Here is a 20,267-nt window from a genome sequence, read left to right as displayed (position 1 = left end):
AGGACTCCAGCTATCCCACAGTCCACAGCAGTCTCCGAAAAGTATTTGCATTCTTGGCTGAGCTCCCAATGCCTGTAGGTTCAAACACATTGTCTGGCGAGGTTCAGGGTATAGCTCGTCAATTTACTCCCTCCCCCCTCCCACGTGAGAGAAAAGGGGAAAAAATCGTTTCTTGACTTTTATTAATGTTACCCTATGTGTACTGAATGCTGCTGGTAGACGCCATGCTGCGGCAATAAAGAGCAGTATCTGCTCCTCTTCCCTCCCCAGTGGCAGACGGTACAAATATGCTTGATTGCTGCAGTACCATCATGTGCCCGTGAGTGCTCCTGGCTGGCCTCAGGTGAGGCCGGCTGGGGGGGTGCCTGGGTAAAAATAGCAATGACTCCCGGTCATTCCCAGTAGATGGTACAGAACGGCTGGTAACCGTCCTCATCATAGCAACTGGGGGCTGAGCTTCAATCAGCCCCTCCCTTTCATGTGTAAAGAAAAGATTCTGTACTGCCTGGACTATCATAGCAACTGGAGGCTGCCTCCCCCTCATTTTACATCACTAACAAGTCACTGTTTCTTATTCCTGCATTCTTTATAACTTCATGACACAAATGAGGGGGACACTGCCACGGTAGCTCAGGAAGGTTGGGGGAGGAGGGAAGCAACGGGTGGGGTTGTTGCAGGGGCACCCCCCATGAATGCCATGCAGCTCATCATTTCTGCAGGATCTGACACGGAGCGGCTGGGCTCTCTGGTACACTAGTTCTCTAGCACACTTGCCCCATATTCTAGGCAGGACTGACTCTCTATTTTTAGATACCATAAAGGAGGAATTGACTCGGGGAGTCATTCCCATTTTTATCTTTGCACACCCGGGCGACCTCAGCCAGGGGCACCCATCATAGCAGTAGATGGTACAGAACGACAGATAACCATCATCTTATTGCCGATTTACAATGGCAGCAGACAGTACGGAATGACTGATAACCATCTCTGCTATCATGCAAAAGCAAATGAATGCTGCTGTGTAGCGCTGGAGTATCGCCTCTGTCCGCAGCATCCAGTACACATACGGTGACAGTAAAAAAAAGCTGAACGGGCTCCATGGTTGCCGTGCTATGACGTCTGCCAAACCAATCCAGGGAAATAGGGCGCGAAATGATTGTCTGCCATTGCTTTCCTGGAAGAAGGATTGACTGATGACACTTACCCAGAACCACCCGCGACAATGATTTTTGCCCTATCAGGCACTGGGATCTCGACCCAGAATTCCAAGGGGCAGGGGAGACTGCAGGAACTATGGGATAGCTACGGAATAGTTACCCACAGTGCAACGCTCCAGAAATCGATGCTAGCCTCGGACCATGGACGCACACCACCGAATTATTGTGCATAGTATGGCCGCATGCACTCGACTTCATACAATCTGTATTACAAAACCGGTTTATGTAAAATCGGAATAATCCCGTAGTGTAGACGTACCCTCAGGTGCATGAGCTAAAGCTGAGCTCCCTATCTCAGCACCGACAGTACAAAAGAACGCCTCTTTGTCAGCTAGTGTAATGGCGCCACCTGCTGCATATACACAGCCTGACAAGACCACTGCACTGTCAGAACATACTACACTGCCATCCACGATACCAAGCTTCCCAGTACTGGAACCTTTACCAGACAGGCGGACCTGGCAATCTCCTCCACCCCAGTTTAACCCCTCTCTTCGGCAGTGACAGTACCCCAGTCAGACCAGGACCGAGCCGAATAGGCACTCCTAGTGGATCTGCACTTCCACTATCTAGTGGTGAGGATGAAGAGAATCTTTATACCTCTTGTCATTTCTCCCCAAAACCATGACACTCTCACCAACAGCCACCTATGCAAGGGCAAAGCTGGCAGGCACAGCTATGGGTGCCACTGCCTGTTGTTATGCCACCCAGTTAGCCATACTGGGACACATTGGACAATCTCCAGAGCCCAAAATCTTAAACCCTCCAACCCACCAGCATCAAGGGCCACCCAGTCCCCTTCACCCACGGACCCACCACCATCGGAGGCCCAGGAGGAAGAGGAAGAAGAGCGAGCCAGAAGAGGCTCCTGAAGGCGACACACTGCCACTCACCCATATTTCATCCTCGTCCCTGGACAAAACAATTATGCCACAGCCTCCCACCACAGGAGATGACTTCAAGTCCTTCCAAAAGAGTTGCAGAATCCCTGGACGTCTCTTTAGCAGAGCTGCCAGAGACCCAGCACAAACTTATTGACGTCTTGCAGGCATCACCATCAGCAAAGATAGCTCTGCCCATCAACGCTACTGTAATGGATCCTGCAAAGACAATATGGCAGACACCTGCCATTGTCCCACCCTCCTGTAAACAGTCAGACAGAAAATATTATGTACCAGCGAAAGGGGCTGAGTTCTTATTTACTCACTGGGCTTCAAATTCACTGGTCATAGAGGCAGCAAACCAAAGGGAAAACAGCACTAGTCAAAAACCACCCCTTATGACAAAGACTGAAAAAGTCTTGACCACTTTGGACGCAAAGCCTATTCCTCGGCCTCACTGCAATTTTGCATAGCAAACTACTCTGCTCTGTTGGCAAAATGCACTTACAACTCATTTAATGATTTCATTATTTCATAATTTAATTTCATTGAACAAATGTGGGAAGAATCAAAGGAGCAATACAAAGCTAACATTGTGGAGGGCTCCTTAATTGCCCTGCAGGCCTCCTTTGATTCCGCTGACACGGCACTTTTTTGTTCTGTTGCCACATCCGTGGTCATGCATCGAGCATCATGGCTCAACTCTCTGGATTTCCTAGGGAAGTACAAGCCAAAGTTGAGGACCTGCCCTTGGGGGGGACGAAAACTATTTGCGGAACACACAGATGCATCTCTACATACCTTAAAGGACTCGAGAACCACCACAAGAAAAAACAGGCAGATTTTATACCCAAAGCACTACAGACAAATGAGTGCTGGAAATTGTCAGAAGGTTTACTTTATCCCGTTTATTTCTATTCCCCCTACCTACCCACCTTCCCCATCCCTCTTCAGGGACCCCTCTCACAAAACCCTGTTGAACTAGGAATAAACTATGTCCTGCAACTAGGTGCTGTGGAAATAGTACCATTCCAACTCAGAGGAAGAGGGTTTTATTCCTGTTATTTTCTCACACAGAAAAAGAACGGTGACTGGAGACCCATTCTGGATTTATGCAAACTCATCAAGTTCATAAGGATCAGCACTTCAAAATGGTTACCCTGGTTAGAGAAAGGAGATTGGCTCTTGTCCCTCAACGTACAAGACACCTACTTTCATGTCACCATTCATCCATTACACCCAACGGTTTCAGCGCTTCACACTAGGCAATCAGTATTACCAATACAAGGTACTACCCTTCAGCTTGTTGACAGCCCCAACGGTATTCTCCAAAGTCCTAGCTGTTGCGGCAGCTCACCTCTGCAGGTTAGGGGTAATGATCTTCCCATACTTGGACAACTGCCTCATAAGAGCATCAACTCAGCAGATGGCAGTACAAGCTACACAAACCACTATAACCCTCTTCACCAACCTTGGGTTTCAAATAAAAACCAAAAGTCCACCTTGGTCCCTGTCCAGCAACTAGAGTTTATAGGGGCTTATCTCGACTGCCTCTCAACACAAGCAAGATTACCCCAACAGCGATTCCTCAACCTAACCAGGCTGATGATAACAATGTCAGACAGCCCCCAAACATCCTCCAGGGCCTGCCTACAACTCCTTAGGCATATGGCTGCTACAATTTATGTAGTCAAACATGCCAGACTGCATATGAGATGCCTACAGGTCTGGCTCCGCACCTGCTATATACCACACAAGCATTCCCTTTACAAACGGCTCACTATGCCTCGCAGAGTGAAGGACTCCCTCAAGTGTTGGATGCAACCGCAGAACATCTGCTCGGGTCCCATTTCAACAAAAAGCTCCCACTATAACAATCACCACAAATGCCTCCCTCGTGGGATGGGGAGCCCATCTGGACAACACCACCATCCAGGATGCTGGACCCCAGCTGAAACCAACCTACAGATAAACATTCTAGAGCACCAAGCAGTTAGAAAAGCATTCAAACACTTCCTTCACCTTATCCACAACAATACCATCAAAGTCCTCATGGACAAAGCAACTTTCACGTTTTATATAAACGGACAGGGCGGAGCTCGATCATACCCTTTCTGCATTGAGGCACTACTCCTTTGGCAATGGTGCATATCCAACAAGATAGACATTTCTGCAGCTTACCTGCCAGGACTTCAGAACACCACAGCAGACCATCTGAGCAGACACTTTTCATAAACCCACGAGTGGGGGAGAGACTACCCAACCCTTGAGTATTCCGCCAGTGGAGATTCCCTACTGTTGATTTATTCGCAACAACTCACAATACAAAATGCCCTCAATATTGCTCCTGAGCGGGGCTCGGGCACCACTCACTGGGCGATGCCCTCTTCACAAAATGGGAAGCACCACTAATGTACGTGTCCCTCCCCTCCAACCCCCTGATTCCTCTACTGAGCTGGGTTTTACACAAAATCAGACAAGACAAGGCCAGGCTCATGGCCCAGACAGATGTGGTTCCCATACTTAATACAGATGGCAGTGAAACTTTCTCGAACCCTTCTCAACTTCCTCACCTCCTGACACAGAAAGGCAGCCATGTAATTCACCCCAACCTAGTAGTTCTCTGCCTCAAGGCCTGGTTACTCCATGGCTAACGGGGCTGGGTCAGGATTACTCTGAAGAGGTTAAAGACATTCTCTTGAAAAGTCGCAAACCAAGCAAAGGTAAAATATATGCTCTTGGGTACATTTATGCAGCTGGTGCAAGGCTCACCATATGTTTCCTCATTCTGCCCCTCTACCCAGAGTCCTGGACTATATATTATGCCTTAAAAAGGCAGGCCTCTCCAATAGCTCCATAAAGGTACACTTAGCAGTGATCACCTCACTACATGATAAGGTAGATGGAACCACGATCTTTGCTCATCCAACAACTGAACAATTCTTAAAGGGCATGACCAGCATCTCCCCTCCCCTAAAACACCCTACTCTTATATGGGACCATAACCTCATGCTGTATACCCTCATGGGCAACCCCTTGCGATTTGCTCATTGCTACATCTGTCAATGAAGGTCTCCTTCCTTATTGCGATTGCTTCTGCAAGAAGAATAGGGGAGCTAGGGCCCTAATGGCACACCTGCTGTATACCATATTCACGCTGATCCTCTGGGCTAAAGAAGGAACTGGGGATTGGCTGGCTGTGCATGCAAGGTAGTCACTCAGAGTGGTGGGAGATGGCTGCCTCGCATGCGCAGCCAACTGGGGCATGCACTGCTGCTACAAATCTCTGATTATAAGCACAGGGAGCCAAGACACCTACAGTGGAGCACCCACAGGGACAACCATCTCGAAGAACCTCAGTTACTGCACAGAGTGAGTAACCTCTTTTTTATTATGGACAAAGTTTATACATATTAGAGAAATGATAGCTCCAAAAGGAATTTGCTATAATATCAGTTGACCATCTCTTGTACATTAATATTTACATCCAATCTAAGTGGAATACTGACGGAAATCATGACAATATTTTATCTTCACATACAAGATTAAATGTTTCTGGAGATACTGGATTCAATTTTAAATCTATTACATTTCAGTTCAAAACTGATGGATGGGATTCCCTTTGCATGGGGTCCCAGTTTGTCAGCAGTGTTAAAACCTAGTTTTCCAAATGATTGGCAGTATCCTTCTTATTTTGAAGAAGAGTTAAAAATTAAGATATAATAAAAACAGAATGTAGATAGAAATTACTTTTTTTTTTTTAAACTGTGCTCCTGCATGTCCAGTAGAGGGAGCATGTTAAATAACATGGTATTTTCCCAGAACTGTGCATGTTTTCCTCACTGGTGAAAATTGAATACAAGGAAACAAATCTAAATTCTAGTTTAAATGGGGAGGGGAGAGTGTGTAAAACAAATAGAAAAATACAAAATTGGTAGGGAAAAAATGGATGTTTTTCTAACTTCTCAGAAGATATTGCAGACAATATGGAGTAAAGTGTTTAAACACTAGAAGTACTTCGATGTCACTATAAATATTCTGTATTAACTCAAATTCAAGTATAAATTGCTAACTCAAAGAAACGTACATTAATTCAGCCTGTTCCTGTGTTCCTTTCCTTAATTTCAGTGGTAGTTCTGCCTTCATGAAGAGTACTACAAGATTAGGAACTGAAAGTAGCTAGTAAACTGTTTAGTACTAACTTTCATTTAGTCCTCAATTATAATATATCACTGAGAAAATGCTGGTATACCTTGTTCCCAAGTGCACTGAATTCCATTATAGGTACCTTCATCATACAGGAGGAAATTCTATCCCTATTGAAATCAATGGCATAATTCCTGTTGACTGCAGTGGCACTAGGATTACACCCATGGGTCCCAGCTGCAATTCACACTTCTAATAGTTAGATGCATGTTGGAAAAAATCTAGCAGCCCTTTCTGTGGGCACATTACACCCAAATGCAGCAGATACAGAGCACTTCTGTTTTAAAGGAAGAGTCCAAGAAGTGAAAAACCTCCAGAGCCCTCTTGTTTGCTGCAAACCCATGTTGTGTTTCAGCTCTTGTTGCAGGAGTGCGCACAATGGGTTTGTGACCAGTCTGGGACATGACAAGTGAGTCCATCAACAGGGTGAAAACCTTATGGGGAAGGCGATGGCAAAACAGCTAATCTCTACTGTAGCCCATGATAAATATATCCACAGCCTTGCTGTGCAAAAGTCCTATGTTATATCTTCATGCTGTAGGGAGGGAAGCGTTCTGTTCCCTTCATCCTCAAAATATGTCCACAAATCCTATTGACTCAGTCTTTGCGTAGGGAATTTCAACCATTGTGCTTTGGCTTCATTCAGGTAAGGTTCCCTGAAAGTACTGTTTATAATTTCCATGGGAAAAAAATTTATTTATATATCTTAATTTGTAGTCAGTCTGAGAAATATCTTTACACTTTTAGCAAAAGCTGTCTGATATTTTTCAATAATTTTATCATTAATTTTAAAACTGTTTAAAGATGTTTGTCCTAAAAAAAATTTCCTCTCTTCGTCTATAGACCAGGTTATCAAAAATCCTTATGATTAAGAAGGAGCACATCAAGCAGTTAAGGGAGATGAACACAGAAGCAGAAAAACTGGTAAAAACATGTTATTTTTTCAGTTCTTGAATGGGTTTTGATATCCTGTTTTATAGGTATCTGCTACAATTAAAAATAATCTTCATACAAACAGAGACAATAGTACTAAAAATCAGTGAGGAATAGATTATCATGTGGTTAAAGCACAGGTCTGGGTTCTGTTCCCGCCTGGGATACGACTTTATGCAAATCACTATGGTCAAAATTTTCAAAATGTGTTTATCTTTAAATACAACTTCCTGAGCTTACAGAGGCTGCCTAACTCCACACACAGTGATGATCTGGAAGAGGCCCAGCAGCTCCCATATAAGCTTTAACCTAGTGGTCAGGGTACTCACATGTGATGTAAGAGACCACTGGCTTAGGTCACCCCATTGCCTGATGGAGAAGAGATTTGAACAACTATCTGCAACCTCTCAGGGGAGTGTTGTAACCACGGGACTGTGGGATATCCTGATGTGGGGCTATCTCATTCTTGCCTTTTGAAATTGTTTCATCTTAGCTAAATAATTAGATATTGACTGGGACAGAGAGCAAGTGAGAGTGATTCTGTAGTCCAGTGGTTAGGGCACTTGGCCGAATGGTGGCAGATCCCTGTTCAGATCCCTTTTCCTCATGAAACAGAATGTGGACTTGAACTAGTGCTCTCTTACGTTCTAGGTGAATACCCTTTATGTTGCCCTATAGGTTATATGGGAGGGCCTCCTTCAGCTGTTTTGTGTAAATCTGAGCAGCCTCTGAGCACGCCTTCCAGATCAGGCTCAGCATCTGAGGTACGCAGAGGGCTGAGGTTACACCATTCTCATAAGCATCTCTCATTTGCTAGCTTACGCAGCTCCCCACCTGGCTTTTGTAGACCACATTCTAGGCCACCTATCACTCCAGTTGCATTGTGTAGGGAGCCTAGACACCTAATTCAGGCTTTGGTGATCACAACGGTATCCCTATGATTAGCTAGGTGCCTAAAAGTTACAATGCTGAGCACTGCAATGCTTAACGCCAAAGTCCCTTTGAGGACCCAGACCTAAGTGCTTAAAATTTTGCACAAAGCATTTAAGGTTTTTAATATGGATAAAAGATTTCTTCTCGCTGCCTCCTTCCTGCCCCATGGCCATCTGTGGGCACAAGTACGCTCACTCTCTCTCCATTCTCTGCTTCCCCATTCCTGTGTCCACCGTCCCCTTCTCCTACCCCACACCCACATCCCATTCTTCAATGCTGGCATTATTATTTCACTCTCCTGTGCATTAACTGTGCTTTCTCTTAATTTTTTTAAAGAAAATTGTTTCTGCTATACAGTTTAATCATTAAAATCTATGCAGCTGTAGCAAAAAGGATTAAAATAAATTACATATAAAGTTTGTCACTATTTTTAAATCTAATGCTGAAAAATATATCGCTTTTTAAAGTTTGTTTTAAAAATTTAACTAAAAGTCTGACACTTACACAAAAATAAACTATAATGGCCTTCTCTCATTACAAGAAGGTGACTGCCTTAAAATATGAACATAACTTAAATACTAAATCACAAATTAAACCTAATGAGGACAGAAGAAATGAGAGGCATCAGAAGGAAAATAAAGAGTATTGCGACAAACAGAGAAGCAGCAAGAGGGAAGGGGAACAAGGATATATATTCAATTTGATATATTTAGGTGTGTTTAGCCTCGATAGTGATATGAGATATTTTGAATCTCCTCCGTTATTCATTACTTTGTAAATAAGCCTCTTATACATAACTTTTGTGAAAGTTCATGGCTATTCTGATAAAAGTAAAGGAAGTGATACCTTTCCGGTGGGCTACATTCTTAGCCTGTCTTCAGTCAGTTTCTGCCTTTAAAATATGTTTCATTTAATCAAAAATCTTTTCTCAAACACTTGCCACTCTTGAACATGACCAAAATAATATACAGATTTAAATACTTTTGTGAATTCTTTAAAGACTTCATCAGTTAGCTAATTTTGATATAATTTTGGTTAAAGTGAAACGGAATGACATGGTGGGTTTTGGTTAAAGGGGAATCCTTTTGTACCATGTTACAAGTTAGTGACCAGTTTAATATATAGTACGTGGAACTGCTTAACCAAACTCAAAGCAAGTCCTAAATGAGTACATTAGTGTCTGGCAATAATACTAGTTTCTAAATGACACAATGCAAAGGGTTCCTTAACAGGGGTTACTAATACACACAATTGTACATTTTTAGTTTCATTGTTTTGAAGGGAACAGTTAGTTGTATCTGCCACAGTTATCTAAACAATACATAAGCCATTTAAATTCATTTAGCTAAGTACATTAATGGTTTTCAACCTGTGGTCTGCAGACCATTAGGTGTCCACAGACTATGGCCTTGGCTACACTGGTGCTTTACAGCGCTGCAACTTTCTCGCTCAGGGGTGTGAAAAAAACACACCCCGAGCACTGCAAGATACAGCACTGTAAAGCGCCACTGTAAACAGTGCCGCAGCGCTGGGAGCACAGCTCCCAGTGCTGCAAGCTAATCCCCATGAGGAAGTGGAGTACGTGCAGCGCTGGGAAAGCTCTCTCCCAGCGCTGGCGCTGCGACCACACTCACACTTCAAACCGCTGCCGCGGCAGTGCTCCCACGGCAGCGCTTTGAAGTTTCGAGTGTAGCCAAGCCCTTAGTCTAAGCGTACATCTACACTACGGGATTATTCCAATGTTACATAAACCGGTTTTATAAAACAGATTGTATAAAGTCGAGTGCACGCGGCCACAATAAGCACATTAATTCGGCGGTGTGCATCCATGGTCCGAGGCTAGCGTCAATTTCCGGAGCGTTGCACTGTGGGTAGCTATTCCGTAGCTATCCCATAGTTCCCGCAGTCTCCCCCGCCCCTTAGAATTCTGGGTTGACAGCCCAGTGGCTGATGGGGCAAAAATCATTGTCGCAGGTGGTTCTGGGTAAATGTCGTCAGTCATTCCTTCCTCCGGGAAAACAACGGCAGACAATCATTTTGTGCCCTTTTTCCCTGGATTACCCTGGCAGATGCCATAGCATGGCAACCATGGAGCCCGTTCAGCTTTTTTTTTTTACAGTCACCGTATGTGTACTGGATGCCGCGGACAGAGGCGATACTCCAGCGCTACACAGCAGCATTCATTTGCTTTTGCATGATAGCAGAGACGGTTATCAGTCATTCTGTACCGTCTGCTGCCGGTGTAAATTGGCTATGAGATGACTGTTATCTGTCCTTCTGTGCTGTCTGCTGCTATCATGGGTGCCCCTGGCTGAGATCGACAGGGGGCGCAAAGGCAAAACTGGGAATGACTCCCCGAGTCAATCCCTCCTTTATGGTTTCTAAAAATAGTCAGTCCTGCCTAGAATATGGGGCAAGTGTACTAGAGAACCAGTGTATCAGAGAGCACAGCTGCTCCGTGTCAGATCCCGCAGAAATGATGAGCTACATGCCATTCACGGGGGGTGCCTCTGCAACAACCCCACCCGTTGCTTCCCTCCTCCCCCAACCTTCCTGGGCTACCATGGCAGTGTCCCCCTCATTTGTGTCATGAAATTATAAAGAATGCAGGAATAAGAAACAGTGACTTGTTAGTGAGATAAAATGAGGGGGAGGCAGCCTCCAGTTGCTATGATAGTCCAGGCAGGAATTAAATGGTGGCAGGGGAGAGGAGCCCAGCCTCCTGCTGCTATGATAGTCCAGGCAGTACAGAATCTTTTCTTTACACATGAAAGGGAGGGAGCTGATTGAAGCTCAGCCCCCAGTTGCTATGATGAGGACGGTTACCAGCCGTTCTGTACCATCTACTGGGAATGACAGGGAGTCATTCCTATTTTTACCCAGGCGCACCCCCAGCCAGCCTCACCTGAGGCCAGCCAGGAGCACTCACGGGCACATGATGGTACTGCAGCAAACAAGCATATTGTACCATCTGCCACTGGGGAGGGAAGAGGAGCAGATACTGCTCTTTATTGCCGCAGCATGGCGTCTACCAGCAGCATTCAGTACACATAGGGTGACATTGAAAAAAGTCAAACGATTTTTTTCCCTTTTCTTTCACATGGGGGAGGGGGAGTAAATTGACGAGCTATACCCTGAACCACGCCAGACAATGTGTTTGAACCTACAGGCATTGGGAGCTCAGCCAAGAATGCAAATACTTTTCGGAGACTGCTGGGGACTGTGGGATAGCTGGAGTCCTCAGTACCCCCTCCCTCCCTCCATGAGAATCCGTTTGATTCTTTGGCTTTCCGTTACACTTGTCACGCAGCACTGTGTAGCCTGGAGATTTTTTTCAAATGCTTTGGCCTTTCATCTTCTGTAACGGAGCTCTGATAGAACAGATTTATGTCCGCATACCATGATCAGATCCAGTATTTCCCGTACGGTCCATGCTGGAGCTATTTTTGGATTTGGGACTGCATTGCCACCCGTGCTGATCAGAGCTCCACCCTGGGCAAACAGGAAATGAAAATCAAAATTTCGCGAGGCTTTTCCTGTTTACCTGGCCACTGCATCCGAGTTCAGATTGCTGTCCAGAGCGGTCACAGTGGTGCATTGTGGGATACTGCCCGGAGGCCAATACCGTCGATTTGCGGCCATACTAACCCTAATCCGATATGGTAATACCGATTTTAGCGCTACTCCTGTCGGGGAGGAGTACAGAAATCGGTTTAAGGAGCCCTTTATATCGATATAGAGGGCCTCGTAGTGTGGACAGGTACGGCGTTAAATCGGTTTAACACTGCTAAAATCTGTTTAAACGCATAGTGTAGACCAAGCCTAAGAAGTCCACGAAAGGTTACTGTTACCATAGAACAGTCATTTTCAACGTGTGGTCCGCAGACCCTTGGGGGTCTTCAGACTGTGCCTAACATCTCCAAAGGGGTCCATATCTCCATTTGAAGCTTTTTTAGGGGTACGCAAATGAAAGAAAGTTGAAAACCACTGAGCTAAGTTGTTTGTATTTTAGAGAAATAGTAGAACAAATGTAGGTGAAAAGGATTGGTGTATAAATTCTTCTACTTAAAATTTCACAGGAAGGACAAGATAAAGGTGATAGTAGTCATTTAAGGGAAGCATCTAGACAGTAAAGTGCATCTTTAGTAAATACAGATGTATAGTGTTTGTGATTTATAAACTTCATATGCTTTGTCTTCTCCACAGAAATCCTATTCTATGCCAATCAATATTGAGTTTCAGAGAAGATATGCAACTATTGTTCTAGACCTAGAACAACTGAATAAGGATCTAAACAAAGTTTTGCATAAGGTTCAGCAGTACTGTTATGAGGTAATACGTTACTAACCTCTTAGTTTATTTGAGTTGTGTTTAACATATAAATAAGTCAACTGAAATGTCATACATAGAAAAAGACCATTTAGAGACAAATGCCAAACTTTTAAGTAACTGGAGTCGTATATGCTTTCACCTCTTTCTTTCCGAATATCAGTAACTCTCACTGATTTCAGTGGACCGTTTTGGTTAAAAGTATGAGGGCCTGGTTATTTCTGCAGGCTCTTCACTTACAAAACTCCCTTTAAAGTTGATTACCAGTTCACACACACAACAGCTGTAGAATCAGACCCTTAATCTTTACTTCTAATTATATCTGTGTAGCTTGCTCCAGACCAAGGCCTCCAGCCTGCAGACCAGCCAACAGATCTGAGGCGCCGATGTGAAGAAGAAGCTCAAGAGATAGTTAGACAAGCAAATGCATCAACAACAGGACATCTTTGTGTGGAAAATGAAAACCTGACAGATCTGATCTCTAGACTTACAGCAATATTACTGCAGATTAAGGTAAATTGTTTACTAAAAATTTCTAATGTTTCCTCTCAAATAATAAACAAACATTTAAAGCCTTGGCAACCCATAGGCATCACTCAAATTTCTCTCTTGAACTAAGTCATAACATGAATTGTATTTGAGAGAAATTACAATTATGTAGTAGAATTGTAAATTAAATTCTAAGTTTTGTTTCTTAATTTTCTCTAGTGTCTAGCAGAAGGAGGTGACCTGAATTCCTTTGAATTTAAATCACTAACAGATTCATTAAATGACATCAAGAATTCAATAGATTCTTCTAATATCAGGTATTAATTTTTTTTCCTACATGCATCTTTCATGATTAGCTATTCTTAACACACTTCAGAGTTTAAATGTTTCTGTATTTATATAATTGAGTCTAATTCTGCAGTTCTTATAAGAATAGTCCTATTGAAAAAGGCTACCTAACTTCTCTAGATATGAAAAGAATATTAAAAATTTATTTAAATCAATCCAGTATAAACTAGAATCTCCTTTGCCATTCAGTCTTTCAAAATGTACGTTTAATTTGGACAAGTAGTTATTGATGTATGTAATTGTTTTTAAAGAAGATTTAAATTAGGGCTGTCAAGCGATTAAAACAATTAATCATGTGATAAATATTTTTGGATGTTTTCTACATTTTCAGATATATTGATTTCAGTTACAACACAGAATACAAAGTATGCAGTGCTCACTTTACATTTATTTTTATTACAAATATTTGCACTGTAAAAAACAAAAGAAATAGTATATTTCAATTAACCTAATACAAGTACTGTAGTGCAATCTCTTTATCATGAAAGTTGAACTTACAAATGTTGAATTATGTACAAAAAATAACTGCATTCAAAAATAAAACAATGTAAAACTTTTGAATCTACAAGTCCACTCAGTCCTACTTCAGCCAATCACTCAGAAAAACAAGTTCGATTACTATTTGCAGGAGATAATGCTGCCCATGTCGTGTCTACAATGTCACCTGAAAGTGAGAACAGGCGTTCTCATGGCGCTATTGTAGTCAGCATCGCAAGATATTTACGTGCCAGATGCACTAATGATTCATATGTCCCTTCATGCTTCAACCACCATTCTAGAATATATACGTCCATACTGATGACGGGTTTTGCTTGATAACGATCCAAAGCAGATCTGACTGATGCATGTTCATTTTCATCATCTGAGTCAGATGCCACCAGCAGAAGCTTGATTTTCTCTTTGATTGTTTTGGGTTCTGTAGTTTCCGCACAGTAGTGTTGCTCTTTTAAGACATCTGAAAGGATTCTCCACACCTCGTCCCTCTTAGATTTTGGAAGGCACTTCAGATTCTTAAACCTTGGGTCAAGTGCTGTATCTGTTCTTAGAAATCTCACATTGGTACCTTCTTTGTGTTTTGACAAAACTGGTGGGTCATCATCTGAGACTGCTATAACATGAAATATATGGCAGAATGCAGATAGAACAGAAGACATACAATTTTCCCCCAAGAAGTTCAGTCACAAATTTAATTAAGGCATTATTTTTTTAACGAGCATCATCAGCATGGAAGCATGTCATCTGGAATGGTGGCTGAAGCATGAAGGGGCATATGAATGTTGAGCATATATGGTGCGTAAATACTTTGCAACACCGGCTACAAAAGTGCCATGCAAATGCCTGTTCTCACTTTCAGGTGATATTGTAAATAAAAAGCAGTCAGCAGTATCTCCCATAAATGTAAGCAAACTTGTTTGTCTTACCAATTGACTGAACAAGAAATAGGATAGAATGGACTTGTAGGCTCTAAAGTTTTTTACATTGTTTTGGTTTTGAGTGCAGTTATGTAACAAAAAAAAATCTACATTTGTAAGTAACACTTTCACGACAAAGAGATTGCACTAAAATACTTATCTGAGGTGAACTGAAAAATACTTTTTTATCATTCTTACAGTGCAGATATTTGTAATCAAAATAATAATATAAAGTGAGTACTGTGCACTTCATATTCTGTGTTGTAATAGAAATCAATATATCTGAAAATTGTAGAAAAACATCCAAAAATACTTAATAAATTTCAATTGGTATTCTATTGTTTAACAGTGTGATTAATGTTTTTAATCGCAGTCAATTTTTTTGAGTTAATCGCATGCGTTAACTGCGATTAATCGACAGCCCTAATTTAAATATTAAAAGAAAAATTATCTCTTTTTTTCCACTAGTAAATGTATTCTAAATTCTCTAAAGCATAGAACACAGTACAGTGGTGTTATCCTTTATTATAGTAGTTTTTCCTCCTTTGGAAAACCTGCACTCTTAACTAAACTTCACTATAAGCAGAATTACAAATCACACATTGCAATGGATTTAAATAATTTGAGGCATTTCTTCTTTATACTTCATCATCAGAAACCACTATATTCTTATATTTCCATGAACTCAGTCATGCAAAACCTATACACTGGCCTTTCTAAACTTTTACTACTTCCTATTTCATACCTTGGCTTGAAGACAGTTGGTGTTCATTATAGTCATGTTCAAGTATGATAAGTTAATAAATTGAGTCTTAAAATGTGAGATTTAACCATTCTTTCTTTTCTTTAGTTGTTTTCAGAATAATGTTGAGATCCATGTTGCACACATTCAGAGTGGCCTGAGCCAGATGGGAAATTTACATGCCTTTGCGGCCAATAACACCAACAGAGACTGAAAAAGCTGTCTATTTCAAGTGTATAGCATGTAATTCTGTGAAATCCTCTTCCTTTACATAGGCTTCACCAAATATCCTAACTTTGGGAAGATAGGGGAAAAGAAAACCTCTAAAAAGGCCATTTTAGGTAAACTGTACTGCTTCTTAAGAAACCAGCATTACTGGCCTGCGTACATTAGATTTTGCCATTTGTTATATACATACAGTAGTTTTACTAAGAGCTAACTTCTATTAGTAACTACATTTTTTTATTTTAAACTGAAAGTATATGCATATGCTTTCATACAATTTCAACTAAGAATATATCAACTTTATTTTTTAAAGTTTGGGTAAATTCTGCCCAACTCATGCAGATGACTTTACTGATGTGTTGAAGACAATGAAGAGGAAATGGTACAAATCAGTGGCTGTCTGGCAGTCCTTTGTTCTTGAAAGCTACAGTTCTAGTATCTGTGAGTCACCATCTCAGACTTTAGTCTACAGTGTAGTGAAGCAGTATGTGTATTCCTGACCTTACGAAACAGCAGCAGAATATGGACAGAAAATAAATGAGAGTGAATAGATATTGTACACTTGGATACTGGCTGCTCTATAAATCAGTTAATATCTTTTTGGAATGTTTAATTTATCATAACTTATATAAGGAGTCTAATGAAGGAATAGAAAAACATAACTGCTAAATTCCCAGGAATACATGTGCTATATGGCTTTTTCCCTCCATACAGGGCAAAAGGTCCTGTAATTGATATTTTATACAAATGACTGATAACATATTGGTTTTCCATTTTTTATTGTTTGCACAACTTTCAACTTAGATAACTGGTTATTCAACAATATCCAACATATATAAATAAAAAGATTTTGATAACAAATGAGATAACCAGTGTTGTGAACTGTTTTTAAAAAATGCCTCCAAGTGTATTCTGGAATGTTAATCTTGTAAAAAGTGGTTATTGGATTGTTTGTTTAATAGTCTTGTAAAGCTTCAGTGTAATAAATTGTTTCCAGATTTGAATGTTCAGAGATAGCGGTAGAGATGTTTTGATTCTTTTGGATGCCTCATGAAATAAGGTCTTTTATATGTTAATGTATAAAGAGAATGTAAACATTATTTTCAATTTTGGAATTTTGTATAGTTTAAAAAAATGCTTCTGTATTGTGATGGTATTGTGCCACTGCGAAACTTTAGTGCAGAGTTTATATTTAGCTAAATTTGTTCTGTTAATTAAGAAATCTTTTATTCTCAATTACATTTCTAATTCTGAATAAATTGACCTATGAGAGTTGATATATTTTACAAAAATGCAAACTTCTTGCACATAAAGGTAGGTCTAATTTCATTTGAACAGAAAAAATGTTGATAATTTAATTTACAAAAATGCAGCATTTTGTTTGCTTGGCAAGGTGAGTGTTTTTAGGAGAGATTTTTAAAACTACAAGGGAAATTACGGAGGAGTACTAAGTGGTAATCCTGATGAATTGCACATGAAAATCTACATATCTAAACCTAAACTTCTCATTTTGTGAGGATTTACCCTAGAATATTTTTATATGCTTCCCCTTTCCCCCCTACTTCCCTGTTACTTTGTGGTGTTATCTTCCATCTGGTAAAGTGTCCTCTGCCAGAACCAATCAGCCACATTCTTCGAATTGACAGTAGGGTTAACCACAAGGTGCTCAGTCTTTCCCACTGCATCAAGGTACTTACTGACTGATGTCAGTGGGACTACTTGCATGTTTGGATCAGGACTTTAGTATACTAAATATCAGGCTGCCAAATAGGCAATGTCTACATAATATAGCTGCTCTTATCAAATATAAAGAGAGACATATTTTCATCACAATACCACAATCTTATCTCTGAGTGATGATAGCATTGTTTTTATATATTATCTTGATTTTGGTGTCTAAATATGTTCTTTCAAAGAATACAGAAAATATCAATTGAAAGTTGTTGGGTTTTTTTGTTGAATTACCTATAATTGCTGTGGGATGGAGTAATGTATTTATTGTAATAGGAAAAACTGTATAATATCGATTTTTATGATAAAACTATGCATGTGCACTTGTATTTGAAGGTTGAACAATGTGCGTATTTAATGTGAACTTAAATGAATTTTGTACATTACTCTTCCAAAAGGATGTCATGTTTAAATCTTGAGATCACTAACATAAGAATAATATTTATGTAGGATCCGATTGTTGTGTTGTGATGAAATATGCATCCTAGAATTCCCCCACAATCATTAAGAAATGATAGTGCCTCTTCCCTGTAGGGTTTTGAGGTGGTCATGTGGTGTTGGGGGCTCTGGCTGTAAGACCCACCACACTTTCCACCACTTTTAGTTCTTCCTGCAGCAGTGGAACAAGTTAGTAGTTTGGAAGAACTCAACCAGTTTGCTTTATACCTTTTATTTGTATTCAATTTTCAGGCAGTAATGATCCCATTTTAATTTCTAGTCTTCCTCTTTCCCTCTTCTCCATTGTGGGATTCCCTGTGCATTGAAGCTTCAACCCTCTGGGTCCTCCAGTTCAGTACCTCTGCTGGGCTCTCTGTGCCCTCCACTGAAGAGAGTACACAGCAGCAGAGAAGCACCCATGCTCAGTCAAGGCCAACAGAGCCACATACTTTCCTTCCTTTGCGTGTTTTTATACTATAGCTGCAAGGCTGATAAGGCAAAACAGAGGAAGAAGGTCCCAAAACTAAGGGGAAATATCTGTCCTCCAAACAGAATTTGAAGCTGGGCTTCTCCTACTCTCCTCTTTAGTGGACCTCATGCGATGTGTATTGGAACAGCAAGTAACACTAAAATGTTAAGTTAAACCACAGGGAAATCTCATAAGTTACAGGAACCATCACTGGTACCGAAGGGTGGTTCAGCAGTTGCTCTTTGTAGTCACCCTTTTAGAAGGGGACTTATGCCCAAAAGATCCCATAGTCCACGAGACTAAGGGTAGACTGTACTGTTTCCCAAGCTTTGTAAGCAGCTAAGCAGGCATTGGATCAGCTTGACCAATGGGGAGTGGTATTCTTCTGAGTCCTGCCCACTTAAGACTCCGAAGTGAAATGCCACTTACATCATGCAGATGTTCAAAATATTATTAGGTGGCCACTGCTGGGCTGATCTTCCTCTCGGAGTGACTCAGATTACCTGCTGGTCTCCTTGGGCTTAGCTCACCTTTACAATTATCTTGCAGTTCTTTACTGGATCCCCTTGCTTGACTTCTTGGTGGAACTTGGATGCCCTGCTGGGCTCTGCGGGATTGGCTATCCGTTGGTAATGCTCAGATTATTTCCTGGGCCCCTGCTTTTTCCCTCTGACTTGTTGGAACCACAGGTCAGACCGTGGGGTAAATGTAAGGCTTATCTACAGAATTTAAATAAATTGGTTAGAAAGTGAAATAGTTGCAACCTTTAATGTGGAAATAGCAATAGAAAAGTGCTTATTGATAAAGCTTATTTCAGTAAATGTACTGAAATTTAAATATTTTATATTGGTATAACTGTATCTACAATAGGGGGTTCAACTGATTTAAGTATATCGAAGAGTCTATGCACTGTTTTTGTACTGATTTAATTGTAGTCCAATATAGTTACATCAGTACAAAAAGTGTATTCAGGCCAGCCCTAAGGGGTGGTACTCTACCAAGTGCAGTCCACTCCTGATGCCAAAAAAGTTGTCTTTCCGAGTACTGCAGATCTTCATATGACCACTTCTCTCTTTTTCTTACATGCTTTGACCAGCAAGGAAATAGAAATGTTCCCATTTAAATTGTCATCTTTGGACATCTGAATTAACACCTAAATGAAATTAAAACTAAATGAAGTGAAAGAGCTCTTAGAGCTATTGTTTCAGGCTTTTTGACATACTCAGGTAGGCGTTACTGCTTCAGTTTACATTTAGTTCACATTTGGAAAAATATCTCTTCAATCATGAGGGCTAGACTCTTTTTTCAAGAAGGCCTAGATTCTGGGGCACAAAATAGCTAAAATTTACTGGGTCATCAAGCCTCTACAAGCCCCTAATTCAAGCCCTGATTTAAAGCCTCATATCTTTCAAGAAGAGCTATATCATGGAGTGACAATCTAAAGACCAAGAATTAGACTTGTCATTGATAAAGATCTGCTTGGTGGAAACCAAATAGCTTAGGGTACGTTTACACTACGGGATTAGTCCGATTTTACATAAACCAGTTTTGTAAAACAGATTGTATAAAGTCGAGTGCATGCGGCCACACTAAGCACATTAATTCGGCGGTGTGCGTCCATGGTCCAAGGCTAGCATCGATTTCCGGAGCGTTGCACTGTGGATAGCTATTCTGTAGCTATCCCATAGTTCCTGCGGTCTCCCCTGCCCCTTGGAATTCTGGGTTGAGATCCCAGTGCCTGATGGGGCAAAAATCATTGTCGCGGGTGGTTCTGGGTAAATGTCGTCAGTCATTCCTTCCTCCGGGAAAACAACGGCAGACAATCATTTCGCGCTCTTTTTCCCTGGATTGCCCTGGCAGACGCCATAGCACGGCAACCATGGAGCCCGTTCAGCATTTTTTTTACAGTCACCA

General features: G+C 41.3%; 1 protein-coding gene across 3 annotated transcripts in view; it reads left to right on the top strand.

Moving 5' to 3' along the window:
- The window catches only part of LIN9 (lin-9 DREAM MuvB core complex component), a 72,773-nt gene extending 54,870 nt beyond the window's left edge, over positions 1 to 17,903 (top strand). For 2 of the 3 annotated variants that reach the window (XM_050948558.1, XM_050948556.1), the window contains 5 exons: positions 7,148 to 7,228; positions 12,377 to 12,502; positions 12,830 to 13,012; positions 13,208 to 13,305; positions 15,599 to 17,903. In XM_050948558.1, coding sequence (XP_050804515.1) covers positions 7,148 to 7,228; positions 12,377 to 12,502; positions 12,830 to 13,012; positions 13,208 to 13,305; positions 15,599 to 15,704 — 594 coding nt within the window. In that variant the 3' untranslated portion in view covers positions 15,705 to 17,903. The remainder of the gene's footprint in view (positions 1 to 7,147; positions 7,229 to 12,376; positions 12,503 to 12,829; positions 13,013 to 13,207; positions 13,306 to 15,598) is intronic. The other variant, XR_007773754.1, reaches the window with a different exon arrangement.
- Positions 17,904 to 20,267: the final 2,364 nt, after the last annotated feature.

This window comes from Gopherus flavomarginatus, chromosome 4 (genome assembly GCF_025201925.1).
Source record: "Gopherus flavomarginatus isolate rGopFla2 chromosome 4, rGopFla2.mat.asm, whole genome shotgun sequence".
NCBI classification, from domain to species: domain Eukaryota; kingdom Metazoa; phylum Chordata; order Testudines; family Testudinidae; genus Gopherus; species Gopherus flavomarginatus.
This window is presented reverse-complemented; position numbering and strand designations above follow the sequence as displayed.